Below are 16,518 nucleotides of genomic sequence, written 5' to 3'. Positions count from 1 at the left end.
ATCCACTTTACTTCACATTTGGTATGTATTTTAAGCCTCTTTTAACCCTAAGGTTATCCTTCTCAATTTATTTTTGTTTGCAACTTAATGTTTGAAGAAATTGGATCATTTGTCTGGGAGAGTTTCTTGGAGAGATTTAGGGTCTGGATTTTGCTTACTGTACATGGATGGTATTGTCTAACATGTTGCTCTGCCCTTCTTATTGAAATACAGTCAACACACAATGTCACATTGGTTTCAGGGGTACAACATAGCGATTCAACAGTTCTGTGTGTTATGATGTGGTTGCCCTGTCCCTTTTTATTCCTGTAAATTGGTAATCTGGAAGATCAGATTTGGGTTTAATTTTTTTTGGAAATACCATTTCTTAGGTAGTGGGGTGTTCTTCCATCAGGAAGCCTAATGCCTGACTTTGTGTGTGTGTGTGTGTGTGTGTGTGTGTGTGTGTGTGTGACACTAGAAATCTATGGAATCATGTTTGATAAAACCTAACTATGGAATATTCTGTGGCTTATTTTTTAAAACCATGTTCTCTGCTGATGATTGAAACTAGAACTCCTAAGGAAGTCTTTAGACATTCAATCCTGATAAGATAAAGCAGCAGCTGTGCTATTAGTTTACAGCCATATGTGAAACTCCTCACCACAGTGTGATGTGTAACCTGGGCAAGCCACCCCTCTCTTGTCGGAGCAGGGATCTGGAACTGAGCTGGCGGTGTGAGATCTGCCCCCGTTGTTGGCAACAGGCAGAGGTCATGTTTGGTCCATTTGTACTTACCAACAGAAAGAATATTCTCAACCACCAAAAAGAGACATAGCTTCTGCTCCCCAGGAGTTTGCCTTCACAAAACAAAACAGGACAAGAAAAAGACAATTATTCTTAGCTTCCAAGGGACTGTGTTACCACAAGGATAGAGTCTCTTACTAAATCAACCAATTCCCTGGTCTGTCTCTTCCTCTTTCTCTCTCCCTCTCTCTCATCAGCTTAAATAATGAGAAGTTTGGCTGTTTCCTAGATAATTGGCTAATGATGTGTGACAAAGATAGGAAAATATTGCTTTAATACTGTGTACCCCCCTTTCACTCAATGAGGATATCTTTCCCAGGTGATGTCCTCTTTGCCTTGCTAATAGCTATTCCTGATAGTGGAAGGATGTGGGTGCCACAGTAATACAGGGCAGCAGAATCTTGCTCTGAGAGAGTGGTGACTTTGATAAGAAATCCATTTGTGGCATCGACTTACATAATACGACTACATGCAAAAACAAAAAGTGTTCATCAGGTCTCATTTTAGAGCAGCTGCACACATAGACACGGCCAGGCCAATAGGACTTCTGATTGGCTTGTAAACTGCTCAGGCCCACCCTGTGCTGACAAATGTATCACTTTCTTGTGCCAAGACAGACTAGTCCTGTCTGTCTTTCAAAGAGGGTAGTAGCCTGTATAACCTGAGGTTGGTAGACTCCTGAGGGGTTACCCCTTCATTTCAAGTCCACACAAATTCCAGGGATTGTGGGAGGCCCAGGTGCCTCTGTGGGGACTTCGGAGGTTCTGCAGAGTCCTGAGGTCTCAGGTTCATCCCCTCACTCCTGGCTCTTTTTCCGTCAGTCCTGACTATTTCCATGAGGTCCAGCTCTGTCATGCCCCAAACAGACATTGGCAGAAGTGCAGTGTCCCCTCAGGGTTAACATTCTGACCAGGAGCAGCTTTTTGGTTCTCAGAAGGGCTATTCCAGCTGCCTCCCCGGAGCAGATTATTAACCACGTTTATGGAGCTGTATAAACAGCCACTGTTTGGGCTGACTGTTTAATCAATTGTCAGAGAGTTGATAGAGTCGGGTATTGATTTTAAAGAGAGAAGGACTGGCAACCTTATTCTGTTGCACTTTTATTTAACCTTGTCTGTGGATGCCCAGATAGACATGGTGGGCATGGCAGTGGAACCTGGTCTTCCTCAACTCACTCGTCATTGCTGCTAACTGTAGATGAGTCTCTCCATGTGAGTTGTTTTTGTTCTAGGGGGTGGGGGGCAAGGAGTGCAGGTTGCCGTCTGTTAGGTCTGTGGGCATTTGGCTTCCATACGATTGGGAGTATTTCCACCACAGAACTTTTGAATATTTGGTGCAGTTGGTCAGACAGGATCATTGTTAATTAGCTGACTCCCTTTCTTCTATTCTGTGGAACAAAGATCACAGGATCAGGCGTAGGGAGGCCCACGTTGCCATTCCTACGTTGCTAGTAAGCAGTCGTGACACCAATCTGGGTTTTATTTTCTTCATCTGCAAAACAAAAGTGTATTGGTTTGCTAAGGCTGCCATAACATAGTTCCCCAGAGTGGGTGGCTTAAACAACAGAAATGTATTTCCTCCCAGTCCTGGAGTCTGGAAGTCTGAGATCGAGGTACTGGCAGGGTTGACTCTTTCTGAGGTCTCTCTCCTTGGCTTGTACATGACCCACCTTCCCTGAGTCCTCACATGGTCTTCTCTCTGTGTATGTGTGTGTCCTAATCTCTTACAAGGATACCGGTCATATTGGATTAGGGCTCTGCATATGACCTCATGTTCCCCTAATTACCTCTGTAAAGGCTCCGTCTCCGAATATAGTCATGTCTGGAGGTACTGGAGGTTCGGACTTCGACGTATGAATTTGGGGGAATACAATTTAGAACATACCAGAGGGGAAGGGAGGATGGGGTGGGGGTGCTTAAACAATGACTTTCTGATAATGCTCTGAGGAGGCCTCAGAGACTAGGGTACAGGCTATCTCAGTGTGCCTAGTTGTGAGAGGTTTCCCAGGACACAAGATTTTTAGTGCTGAAGCTGAGGAAGTCCTAGGTGAACCAGGATGGTTAGTCACCCTCCATGTCTCCCATACGGGGCACAGGGTTCCCCAGCCTGCCTCAGCCAGACCTGGGCTACTTCTTTCTGCTTAAACACCAGCATTATAAGTGTTTGAATTTAACAAAAGGGTTTGTGGCCAAAAATCATTAGAAAACCACTTGATTCAATGGCCTTCAGGGTCCTCTCCGCTGCCACATTCTGTGATTTAATTTCTTTTGCACACACCAAATTCCAGCCATTTTTCTGAAACTGTTAACTGATTGGAGTAAAACTAATTTGGTTCTCGTTAGTTCATGGCTAAAAGTGAAATAAAAGAGGAAACTGTTGAGCCTTGCCTATTCTGAACCAGAACTAGGTGCTCTGCTTTTATGATGCCAGATACCCTCTTTGGGCTCCCATTATGCTCACTTGACTCTGCTATCATCTTTTTTTTTTTTAATTTTTTTTTTAATGTTTATTCATTTTTGAGAGAGAGACAGAGTGTGAGTGGGGGAGGGTCAGAGAGAGAGGGAGACACAGAATCCAAAGCAGGCTCCAGGTTCTAAGCTGTCAGCACAGAGCCCGATGCAGGGCCCAAACTCACAAGCCACGAGATCATGACCTGAGCTGAAGTTGGACGCCCAACCAACTGAGCCACCCAGGTGCCCTGACTCTGCTGTCATCTTGCAATCCTTCTTGCAACTCTGTGAAGATGTTGTATCACCAGTCACAGCAGCCCCATGATGCCAATGAAGAAACTGAGGTGCAGAGACATGAGTAGCCAGTTCACATCTCAGGGCTGGTCAGGGAAGGAAGGGCCAGGATCATGCAGACAGTTTGACTTGAGCACTACTCTGTCAGGACACCGAGCCTAGGTGTGAGTGTCCCTGCTGGCAGGGGAACGGGGACTACCCTGGCAAGTGTAAAGTAATTCCATCTAGGCTGATGGGCCAGATTCTTCTCTCTGGGAAACACATCTCTCCCCTCCTCACAACTCTCCCAAACCTGTCTGGCCTTGACCAGTAACCCTGGCTAGTCCAACGTTTTGCTGTTGTAGAGGCCAGGCCTGGAACAGTTCTCAAGGTGTTGAGAGGTTTTAGGGATCTCACAATAAGAAGCACTGAAACACACGGTGACATAGTTATTTTCTTGCTAATTCTTTTCAGGTCTTCTGATGACGTTAAAGGAAAACCTTGTGCTTGTCTTTAATTCCTTTCCAGCATTTGATGAGCTATCTCCCTTTTTTTAGAAAGAAAGAGCATGGGGTAGCAGAATCTGGCTGAACTTTTGAATAGCTCTTTATTATTTCTAGCATAATTATCGTTTTGTGGTTAGTTTCAATATATGGCAGATGATACTGGTTTTGCATTTAGGGTAGAGATAAAAGTGCCTTTAAAAGATATTTACTAATATGAAAAAGCAAGTAATTTAAACATATTTAGTAAATAATAGCATAGGTAATGTACAGATGGCAAAAATAGTGAAGCATGTGGTGAGAAAGATTGATTTTGTTAAACACTGGGCAGGAGGAAAGGCTGGAGTTTATTCAAAACTTGAAACTAACCGATGAAAGGCAGGAGTTATTTGACCAGCCAGTCTTTTGGGGTCAGTGCCTCAGCCCAGGGTAAATATTGCCTGGGCTCTTGAGGTACTGATTGTAGGCTCCTTTGAAGCATGGTGTGCCTGCCAGGTGAACTCTGGAAAGACAGTTTCTTTCCAGCATCAACCCCACAGTCACTGGGATTTTATTTTGTTTTGGTAATGGTTTTCAGTATCTTTGAAATGCCCCCATCAGAAAGGTTAGGGATAAAAACTGGATTCTTGTGGCAGGTCAGAAAGCTGCACTGTGAGAGGATGCAGTATCGAAAATGATTAGAATTAGAAGTGCAGATTGGAATGCCCAAGATGAGGCAGAAGTGCTCAGCCTGGGTAGCTACCAGGCCCCTGTGTGGGGATTGGATGTCATGACTTTTGCTGTTGGAGTCTGGCCCCTCTGCTGGGATTAGAAGCAGACAGGTTTGGGACCCTTCATTAAGGAGCAACCGAACTTAAAGAGGATCAGTCTTGGGGACTTTATTTGCCTGTCAAGCTGTTGGTACTTAACTCCATAGGGCTGTGTTCTTAGCCTAAATAGGCAAAGTGAGTTTGCAGCTCCTGGTTAACTACTCAGTGTGATTCCCACACAGGGCTATTGCTGTATGGGTGGAGTCTGAGCTTGGCTAATCCTTGCAGGACCCAAGACCTGGGCAGCAATGCTGGACTTTGACTGATGCCTGGTAGGGGCACCAGATCCTCCTTCCTAGTAGCCTACACTTTGCACATGGAGGTTGGAGACTGGTGTCCAGTGACCATCAACAACGAGGTCTGGTCGTAGTTATAGAACCTGAGCACAAAGATCTTAGTCCTTTAGCTTTCAGACACTTCCCCTAGAGGTAGCCTAAAATGAGAACTGTCCAGTCGTGACCAGTTGTCCTCTTTGGCCCTCTTGCTTCTTCCTGTAGTGCTTATAGAATCTCCTCCTTTAGAATCATGTTGCCCACTCCTCCACTTTCTACCACCATTACTTAAGAAAACTTCAAATACCCTTTGTTTTTTTTAAAAAAAAAATCTACTTAAAATAAAAGGGGAAAATAAAAAAGAAAAAAATACCTTAAGATTGCTAGTTAAGAAGTGCAACAGCACATAACTTTTTTTCTCGCCATCAGGAAACATCTGTATGGATTGTTTCATTACAACCCCACGATGCTTGGACTTGAATCGCTTCCAGATCCCACCGATACCTGGGAAATTATAGAGACCATAGGTAAAGGCACCTATGGCAAGGTCTACAAGGTAACTAACAAGAGAGATGGGAGCCTGGCTGCAGTAAAAATTTTGGATCCAATCAGTGTAAGTAATGGTAGTAAATTGCAACCACAATATAGTGTTTTATGCACATTGAGCATTCAGCTTCTTTTCCTGGTTCTAGGGATGATTTTCATGAAACCTGGCATGAAATCTCAGAATGAGTCATGATTTGTCAGCTCATCTGCATGAAGGGACTCCATTTGGAGTTAAAAATCTCCTTGAATTTCTGTTTCTTGTCCATTTTACTGTTGTTTTAGTTTTGACCCTCTGAGTTCATCAGTAGTTATTTTCTTGGAAAGAATAATGTATTTCACTCCTTTCTACAGAGGCTAGTCTCCTTGTAAGCTACAAAGATCTAGATTTGTGGTATTCATTCATCTTAGCCTGGCATCTTCTTCCAGAGCACTGAACACCGAGGTTATAATGCTGGAAGCTGTCTTGCACAGTGAGGTTATAGGTGTTCTATCCTGGGTTGGGTCCCTTCCAGCTACTTCTCCTTAACTGCTTTGAAAATTCAGACATTTAAAAATAAAAATAGATATTTATAGTAGTATTATTGAAGAAGAAAAGATATAATAAAGACATTTTATTGTTGTAATAATTAGAATGTTTTAATTGGGATCTGAATGTCCATTGTTAAGTATTTTCAAGATACAGTAATGATAACATTAAAAATATACAATATGCTTTATTAAGTGATATCATGCCTGTACCCACCCTGACACATTAGACTTAATCTGGCATGTATTTTTTACCCTGTGCAGGATATGGATGAAGAGATTGAGGCAGAATACAACATTTTGCAGTTTCTTCCTAATCATCCCAATGTTGTAAAGTTTTATGGGATGTTTTACAAACCGGATCACTGTGTGGGAGGACAGCTGTGGCTGGTCCTGGAGGTAAGAGGCCTCCGTTGGGTAACCATCCATTTAAACAGAGCACCAGGGACAAGCAGATGCAATGTTGCTTAAATAGTGTAAGATACACATGTGAGGAGTTGGTCCCTCCTGTGTGTCATAAGTACCTTACCAGATGTGGCGTTCTCCTCCGGAGTTCTTATAGGTAGGCTGTGTGCTGAAAATGTTCATGTTTCTCTGCTTCATGTTAACAATCTTTTCTTCTCCTACCGAGTGAATATAGGAGTGCAGCTAGAAAAGGTTATTTTCTTCCTTAAACTGGGAACATTTCGTAGAAAACACGTTCCAATTGATTGCAACTCATTTTCAAAAATTGCTAACCCAAGGTTTATTGGACTCATCAAGTTGGGATTAGTCCTTTCATATTCATTAATCTTCATCTTAGATCAGATTCCCTCAAAACAGACTGAGCATGATGTGTGGCAGGTTTACTGGAGAGTTCTTGCAGGAGCTAGACCCGGAAGGAAGTGAGGAGAGCAAGACTGGGTGAGGGAGACCTGGAATAGCAGTGCAGTTGCAACAGAGGTCTCTGCCCATCCTCTAGGAGTTAGAGAGCGTGGATGCTTTTGTAGAGCTGTCCTGGGTTGTACCTCTGCATCAGCCACTCACAGCTGTGTGCCACCCTGAAGGGGGTGTGGCCTTAGGGGAAGCAGTTCCCTGGAGCCAGGGGAAATTCCTAGTGAGTGGTGCTGTTGGGAACTGGGAGTAGCCAGTGTTCCTGGCAGCATTCCCTCTGAAGAAGAAATCTGAAAGGAGCACCACTGTATCCACTGTGATCCTGCCTTTTTTCTTCCTTATTAATGGTAATGAATGTGTGTATCTGGGTGTAAAAGAGTCAATTACCTACCATTCCATTCCTCATGAGACTAAAATAGCTAAGGTGTAATAATGATAATATATAAAGTTAGTAAATTAAGACAGGTCTGTCGCCTCATGCTCACTAGGCCCAGCCTGATTTGTTCTGGATTCTGCCCCTCTGAACCAGCAGATGCCCCGTGCCTGAGCTCCCATATGCAGTCCAGGAGCACGTGCACACATGTGAAAGCTTAAGAGAGAAGCACCAAGCAAGAAGAGGTCAGGCCTCAATTCATCATCTACCCTCTTGTCCGAATCTTTTGCCTGGCTGTAAGAGGGCCTGGGCATAGAACAATATATACTGGCTGCCATGGCAACTGTGTATGGAGAATTCATTTGTTATATTCAAATGGGGTAATCTGCAGGGACACCACTTTGTACATTTCTGTCGTATCAATTGCCTTCCTCAGAATATGACTATGTAAGTGGCTTTGGTTTTCAAAGATCATCTTTGTCTATTTAGTTGTCTGCTTGTCATATATCACGTTCTCATAGTATCATCTTTTGGATTTTATTATTCCCTACCCCTTCCCTGAAAACATATTTTATCCGGACAGTGAGCTCTAGAATAACATTAATTTTTTTTAAATTTTTTTTTAACGTTTATTTTTGAGACAGAGAGAGACAGAGCATGAACGGGGGACGGTCAGAGAGAGGGAGACACAGAATCTGAAACAGGCTCCAGGCTCTGAGCTGTCAGCACAGAGCCCGACGCGGGGCTCAAACTCACGGACCACGAAATCATGACCTGAGCCGAAGTTGGCCGCTTAACCAACTGAGCCACCCAGGCGCCCCAACATTAATTTTTAAAATGCTGTTTTTCTTAGAACATGGAAAGTATTGTTTCTAGGGTGTCTGATTATATTCTTCTTCAGCTCTCTAAGATCTCCATGTCTTAAATCTCATTGCAATTTAATAATGGAAGTACAGTGACCAAGAAATCTTAGTTTCAGTTCATTTTCACCCCCTGACTGAAAAAGGCTGTATGTTCAGACATGGAGAACTGGAATTTCCAGGAATTTTCCAGGACTTTAAAAGAGGCCGCCCCTTGATGTGACCAGGCAGGCAGGTAGGCTTTTCAGGCCTGTGGCCACCTGGAGAATAAATGCTCTTCCTGATGAGGATATTGAACATCAGCCCCTCAGGCATGGCCACGGCAGCCAGAAAGGGCTGGGCATGGCCTTAAAAGACGAGGGGCGCCTGGGTGGCGCAGTCGGTTAAGCGTCCGACTTCAGCCAGGTCACGATCTCGCGGTCCGTGAGTTCGAGCCCCGCGTCAGGCTCTGGGCTGATGGCTCGGAGCCTGGAGCCTGTTTCCGATTCTGTGTCTCCCTCTCTCTCTGCCCCTCCCCCGTTCATGCTCTGTGTCTCTCTGTCCCAAAAATAAATAAAAAACGTTGAAAAATTAAAAAAAAAAAAAAAAGACGAGAAGGAGCCCAGAACTATGAACTAAGCCTCATGCAAATGCTCCCCTGACAGGTGCTTGCTTTTTCAGGGTGACCACAGACAGGTAATGAAGTTGCCCCGTGATACTGAATTATTCATACACCAGCAATACAATATGCTGACATTTATGCTTTTTGCAAGTTGTTTTGGCCCATGCCAAAGTTGGTAGTATGGGGAACCAGATATCCTTAGTCTTTTTTGTCCCTGAATGGGCCATCTGTGTCAGGCTGCTGGGTGGTTGGGTGTGTCCAGTGCCTATAATATGCTTATAGAAAAAGGGACTCCTAGGCTTCTAGAACTGGCCTTGACCTTTCTTTAGGTCAGTCCCCTGGTATTCAGTTGAAGAGCAGAGGCCCAGGAAGGAGTGACATGGCAGAACTGGAGGGAGAACCACACTTGAGAACTTGTCTCCCGTCATGTGTTGCTGCTGCCTGTGGCACTGCCAGTCCTGGGAACATAGACTTGGCTTCTCTGGCTGGGAGCAAAACAGTTTCTGGACACACACACACACACACACACACACAGCAGGAAGACCATGATGATCTACATAGCACCCTCATTATTTTGCTTTATCTGAAGTTTTTCAAGGCAAGCTTTAGGAGACTCACACAATAAACTTATGATCTGTTTAATATTGTTCATATTATGTATATTGAGATTAAATTTATGTTACTTTTGCTCTTTCCTTGCTGAATGAGATGAAAGGACCAGTGAGAAGCTACTCTATAGAGCAATTCGAGAGGACAGAAAAATGTTATTAATAGCCCCCTTAAATCATCACAACTCTGAAAACAAAAGCAAATAAAAATGTCATTGCTGAAATTCATTACTAATTGTTAGCAGAAAGTAAACCAAAGGTCTCTTTCATGACAGACACCTATTATATTAGAAAGGTGTGGAGAGAAAACACACATAATAACATTTTGGAAAATTTGTGAATAAGTTTTCATCGAAATGAATATTAAAATTTAAAACTCCGTAACTCCTATTATCTCTCACCTAAATGAAATATAATAAGAATTTAGACCTTTAAGAAAAACATGGTCGGGGCGCCTGGGTGGCTCAGTTGGTTAAGCATCTGATTGGGCTCAGGTCATGAATCTGCAGTTCATGGGTTCAAGCCCCATGTCGGGCTCTGTGCTGACAGCTCAGAGCCTGGAGTCTGCTTCAGATTCTGTGTGTCTCTCTCTGTAACCTCCCCTGCTCACCCTCTGTCTCTCTCTCTCAAAAGTGAATAAACGTTAAAAAAAAAAATAATTAAAAAAAAAAAAAAAGAAAAGCATGGTATTCAGAAAAAATACCTAGTATGTGCTAAGGCATAAACTATATTTTCTCTTTTTCCCTTTTAGCATAAAATGTTCAGCAGATAGAAACTGTTAATTTCAATATGAATCATGTGTTAAACTTAAAAGAAATGGTTTGGAGTTTAGTGCACATAAATGAGGCTGTAAAGTAAAATATTTATAAAACCGGATAAAATAATTAGCTTTTTAAAAAATTGTTTTATTTCATCGGAGATTTGTGTATAAGTTCAATAACTAAGCCAGGTTGGAGTGGGGGTGGGGAGGGAGACACCTGTGTCCAGTTTTTGCTTCTATTTAAGGCCCTAGAAAGTCCTGGATAGGCCTGAATTTCATTGCAAGTGTTATACTTTAAAGCCGTTCTCACCCACTGATATTGTGGCATGAATCAAGTTTATCATGTGAACGAACCAGGGTTGCAACAGGGCTCTGATGGGTTGGAACCTAAGACTGGTACTTTGGGTTGACCAGAGATGGTTAGCAAGCACTGCTTCAGACAGCAGCCTCTGGTGGGGTTCTAGAATGAGAGTCACTGGAGTGCTGGGCGTCAGAAGGAAGCTATAGGAACCCTGGGAGTGGAGAGGAATTTGCATCCTATGTACATGTACTGTCTGTGCTCAGAGAAAGCAAGGGAGAGTTTGAAGTGTGACAGTGACCCTGTCCACCCTGGAGAGAGACAAGATGGAAGTAGGGAGTCTTGCGGCCCACCTGCCTCTCAGAGTGGGAGCATCTCTCCACTGTGACTGGAACTCTAGAGTTGCAAGTGACACAGTGTTCATTCTTCTTGGTGCAAGCCATTGGCTTCAGCTGGTGTCAGCAAAATAAACACAATCTGCCCCAACAGTGTGGAGGAAAAGTATGTTGTTCTGGACTTACTGAGAGATGGACGGTGTCCAACAGGGTGCTTCCTGAGGCATCTTATTCAGTAGTTTTGACAATTCTTATCTTTTGCTTTATGCCCTCTGTAGAGCCTAACACACCTGAAAGATAAAATCCACTGAACAAAAGGGCACCAAAGAGAAATTCCTCTGAATTCTGCAATCTGACTAGGTCAAATCAACATGCCAGTACAGAATCTAGTTGGAGCTTTGCAAGTTGGAGCTTTGACTAGAATAGAGGCCTGTTGATTGTACTGCATGGGCCATTCTTTAATAACATGGAGGAAAGTTGATGGCTTATTGAGCAAGGAACATTTTATTGCTTGAAATTATGGCCACCTTAGCAAGTGCACATACTGTGATTGAATCAATATTCAACGGTGTTTTGGAAAATAGATGTGGTACATAAATGATTTTTCTATTTTTCTTGGTTTGCAGCAAAATGCTCATTAAATTCTAGATGCATCCAGCTGCCACATTTCCTGAATGCTGAGGGCATAGGGAGGAAAGCAGGGATGGTGACACACCTCTGTGTTTGAATCTGATGGCTGGCAGAGTGGGTGGGAATGAAGGGCTGCAGGTGCCAACATTCAGGGGTGGGGCGGGAGGCACGGTTGCCTTCTTACAGTTCTAAGGGGATTATTTATTTAATGCAGGTAAATGTAATTCCTTGTCATGCTTTTAAAATATTCATTTCACTGAACATTTGTACTGGTAGGACAATTGTCAGTGTGTACCTGCTTTCCTTTTTTGTACCAGGTACCCACAGTCCTTTTTCTGTAACCCACAGGTTGCCCTTTAAAACTTTGCTGGGGAGCTTTTCAATTTCACAGGACAGCTTCCTCTTAAGGGGCCCTGAACAGTTTAATTGTATGTTTTTGTGAAGCACAGGAAGTCACACAGCTCTTAAACTCTGACATTTAGTGAACAAAAGGCACCTACCCAGTAAGATCCTTTTGTTGTTTTTAAATCCACAGCTCAGTTTTGATCCTGCTGACAAAATGGCTGCTCTTAATCTCTTCACAGGTTCTAGAGCTATGAAGAAAGTTTGTAAGTTGGCTACCTTTATAAAATATCGCTGAATAGGCTTCTGTTGCAAAAGTGGCCACTGTTAAAGTAGGGCAGGAGATACTAAAATGAGGTTTCAGGGAAAAATTCCAGGGTTGAGTTAGCTTGGATCATCACCCAGCATTTAATTAAATTTTCTCTCAGTAGAATTTTAATAGTGCACTTGCAATTCAACAAAGCATGTGCCTCCCTGAGTCAGGGGCCAGGCTGAGGGGAGCTCTGATGAAGGGGTTATAGTACCTTGTACTCCTATTACTGCTTTGGCTTTAGAGGATCAAAGAACTTTATTGCTGTTTTCCTTAGTCTCACAAGATTCCTAGGCTCTCTTCTTTACTTTCTACATCCAGCTGGTCAGAAATTACAGCAGATTCTATCTCCTAAAAGCCTCCTGTATCTGCCCCTGAATCTTCATCCTCATGACTTTTGCTTTTTGACCTTGCCTTTCTTGATTGCTTCAACACCTCCTAGCAGGTGTTCAGTTTCTGATGTCTTCCTATTCTGTCTGCTCTCCAGTCTGCTGCCCTGGTCTTTGTAGAATACGAATCTGAACAGAGACCTCTTGCCTAAAACTTGCCATAGCTTACCATTCCTATCTAATGATCTATTATGGTGTTGTAATACATGTGTGTATAGTAATAAAGCCCATACTCCTTAGCAGGGCACACCTGTCATTTCTGCTCCCCACCTTCCTTCCCCATCTCCCTGCCCTAGGATTCTGGCACCCTTTGTTCTAATAGTAGCTCAGTATTTAGATGATAGATGATAGATGCCCTTCCCTTTCTTGTCCACCTGCTGTAAACTCATTTGTTCCTTTAAAGTCATCGTAAATGTTACATCCTCTGAGAAGATTTCCCCAACTGTCTCCTCCTCACTCTATCTCAGGAGACGCCACCATTCCCTTTTTGTGCCACCACACTCCCTTAAGCACACCCCTGCTTCCACATGCCATACCCTTATTACTCATGTGTCCATTACTGGTGGTGACCTCTTTGAGGGCAGGGACTATATTGTATTCATGAATGAGTAATGGGTCATAAGCTGGACAGTCACAAACTATTTAGAACAAAGAGGTAAATTTCTTTTCAATAACTGAACTCAACTTTGTTCTTGAGCCCCCAGCCTGCCTAGAGAAGACAACTGGTTTTAATTCATTCTGTTAAACTTAGTCCAATGGAGTGACTTCTTTGGAAAGGGGCAGATTCTGTTTATATCCCATTTTCACAGTCTGGGTCAAAGCTTAATCGTTTGGGTAAGGACTTAAATTTTTTAGAGCCTCTTCTTTTCTTCTTCCTCTTCCCTTCTCCCTGGGTGGCACCTGGATCTGGGTACAGGAGATGCTCAGATAAAGCTATAACATTGAGGACAGGGGCCTTGAATTGTGTGGTGAACCCTAAGTCCCCGTACCGTCTGGCTTTGGTATCTCTCTATGTCCTTGGTCCCTGATACTCCTTCCTGTTATGAGGTCCTCACTTTTTTTGTCCTTCTCATTCAGCCTCTAGTCTTGTCCCTGTCTCCAAATGGAGCATAAAGTTCTGAATCTTCTGCAAGTCATGAGTGGGCTGTAGGGAACTATCAAAATCCCAGCCTTGGTCAGCCTCACCTTGCCCTGCTGCCATTTCTGCTCAACATGGACACCTCTTTGTTGTCATGAAGCCTTATAGATTGAAAGATTTATAGAGTGAAAGAGGGTCATGAGAAATTAAAGTTTTATTACAGTTGTTTCCTTATTTAACCCCTCAAGAGGGAGCAATGTCACTCTAACCTTGTTCTCTCAAGCTCTCTAAGCTCTGTGCCACCAGCTTTAGAAGGGCTTTTCTTTTTCTTGAGAACTTCCCTTATGTCACGTCCTATGTTGTTCATGATCACCATTTGATTCTGTGGTCAGTTCTCCAGTATTTGTTCCTTGAAATGTAGAATCTAGTTTATTAAGTTCTAGAAAATTATTTTTGTCTGGTGAAAGAAAGCTGAGCTTTTAAGACTATTATACAAATCATGGTACTAAAAATGCATTCATTGCCCAAAAGGATATTAGGTTGAATATTGAATGTTATTTGCCCTTTCAGGGTCACATAAAACATAGAATCAAAAGAATGAGGAATCCTTTGGAAACCATTATTACCCTGGTACTCAACGTTAGGGCCATCAGAGTGATTGGTGTTGAATGACAAGTTACACCTGACATTGGTAGAGAGTAGATTCCAAGGGAACTTCAGTTGCAAACTGATGGGACTTTTGTCACCTTCAGTGCATTTCACTGTTTTCAGGGTGCCTCCTAAATCGTTCCTGATAGTAAGTTTGTTGTAATTTTAAAGACTGCTAATTCTGTATTAGATTTTTAGTCATACTGTTGCTTATGAGCAATTTAAATGGTAAAAAATGGGCAGATTCAGTTCCAGGTAATTTTGATTGTTAATGTGTATGCAAGGTATCTGCCATATATGTAGCAGGGAATGATACACACGTAAAATAAAAACATCTACTCACCCTTTATTAAAACATTGCAGATATTCATAATTAGAGTAAAATAGATCCTCACGTATTATTATCTTGATAAAGAGTTGTCTTCTTTTTTCTTTTTTAATATATGAAATTTATTGTCAAATTGGTTTTCATACAACACCCAGTGCTCATCCCAAAAGATGCCCTCCTCAATACCCATCACCTACCCTCCTCTCCCTCCCACCCCCCATCAACCCTCAGCTTGCTCTCAGTTTTTAAGAGTCTCTTATGCTTTGGCTCTCGCCCACTCTAACCTCTTTTTTTTTTTTTTTCCTTCCCCTCCCCCATGGGTTTCTGTTAAGTTTCTCAGGATCCACATAAGAGTGAAACCATATGGTATCTGTCTTTCTCTGTATGGCTTATTTCACTTAGCATCACACTCTCCAGTTCCATCCACGTTGCTACAAAGGGCCATATTTCATTCTTTCTCATTGCCACGTAGTACTCCATTGTGTACATAAACCACAGTTTCTTTATCCATTCATCAGTTGATGGACATTTAGGCTCTTTCCATAATTTGGCTATTGTTGAGAGTGCTGCTATAAACATTGGGTGCAAGTGCCCCTATGCATCAGTACTCCTGTATCCCTTGGGTAAATTCCTAGCAGTGCTACTGCTGGTTCATAGGGTAGGTCTATTTTTAATTTTTTGAGGAACCTCCACACTGTTTTCCAGAGTGGCTGCACCAGTTTGCATTCCCACCAACAGTGTAAGAGGGTTCCCATTTCTCCACATCCTCTCCAGCATCTATAGTCTCCTGATTTGTTCATTTTGGCCACTCTGACTGGCGTGAGGTGACACCTGAGTGTGGTTTTGATTTGTATTTCCCTGATGAGGAGCGACGTTGAGCATCTTTTCATGTGCCTGTTGGCCATCCGGATGTCTTCTTTAGAGAAGTGTCTATTCATGTTTTCTGCCCATTTCTTCACTGGATTATTTGTTTTTCGGGTGTGGAGTTTGGTGAGCTCTTTATAGATTTTGGATACTAGCCCTTTGTCTGATATGTCATTTGCAAATATCTTTTCCCATTCCGTTGGTTGCCTTTTAGTTTTGTTGATTGTTTCCTTTGCTGTGCAGAAGCTTTTTATCTTCATGAGGTCCCAATAGTTCATTTTTGCTTTGAATTCCCTTGCCTTTGGGGATTTGTCAAGTAAGAAATTGCTACGGCTGAGGTCAGAGAGGTCTTTTCCTGCTTTCTCCTCTAGGGTTTTGATGGTTTCCTGTCTCACATTCAGGTCCTTTTTCCATTTTGAGTTTATTTTTGTGAATGGTGTGAGAAAGTGGTCTAGTTTCAATCTTCTGCATGTTGCTGTCCAGTTCTCCCAGCACCATTTGTTAAAGAGACTGTCTTTTTTCCATTGGATATTCTTTCCTGCTTTGTCAAAGATTAGTTGACCATACGGCTGTGGGTCTAGTTCTGGGGTTTCTATTCTATTCCATTGGTCTATGTGTCTATTTTTGTGCCAATACCAGGCTGTCTTGATGACGACAGCTTTGTAGTAGAGGCTAAAGTCTGGGATTGTGATGCCTCCTGCTTTGGTCTTCTTCTTCAAAATTACTTTGGCTATTTGGGGCCTTTTGTGGTTCCATATGAATTTTAGGATTGCTTGTTCTAGCTTCGTGAAGAATGCTGGTGCAATTTTGATTGGGATTGCATTGACTGTGTAGATAGCTTTGGGTAGTATTGACATTTTGACAATATTTATTCTTCCAATCCATGAGCATGGAATGTTTTTCCCTTTCTTTATATCTTCTTCGATTTCCTTCATAAGCTTTCTATAGTTTTCAGCATACAGATCTTTTACATCTTTGGTTAGATTAAGAGTTGTCTTCTTTTAGGAGAGGTGCTAATCTGTGCCCATTTATATTTCCTTGTTTACCAAAAGCCATT

At 42.6% G+C, this 16,518-nt stretch overlaps 1 protein-coding gene across 2 annotated transcripts in view; it reads left to right on the top strand.

Moving 5' to 3' along the window:
• Nucleotides 1-16,518, top strand: part of LOC144612662 (myosin-IIIb-like) — a 250,549-nt gene that overhangs the window by 81,161 nt on the left and 152,870 nt on the right. For both annotated transcript variants that reach the window (XM_078451161.2, XM_060621589.3), the window contains exons 4-5: nt 5,523-5,706; nt 6,429-6,563. In XM_078451161.2, coding sequence (XP_078307287.1) covers nt 5,560-5,706; nt 6,429-6,563 — 282 coding nt within the window. In that variant the 5' untranslated portion in view covers nt 5,523-5,559. The remainder of the gene's footprint in view (nt 1-5,522; nt 5,707-6,428; nt 6,564-16,518) is intronic.

This window comes from Panthera onca, chromosome C1 (assembly GCF_046562875.1).
Source record: "Panthera onca isolate mPanOnc1 chromosome C1, mPanOnc1 haplotype 2, whole genome shotgun sequence".
NCBI lineage: Eukaryota > Metazoa > Chordata > Mammalia > Carnivora > Felidae > Panthera > Panthera onca.
This window is presented reverse-complemented; position numbering and strand designations above follow the sequence as displayed.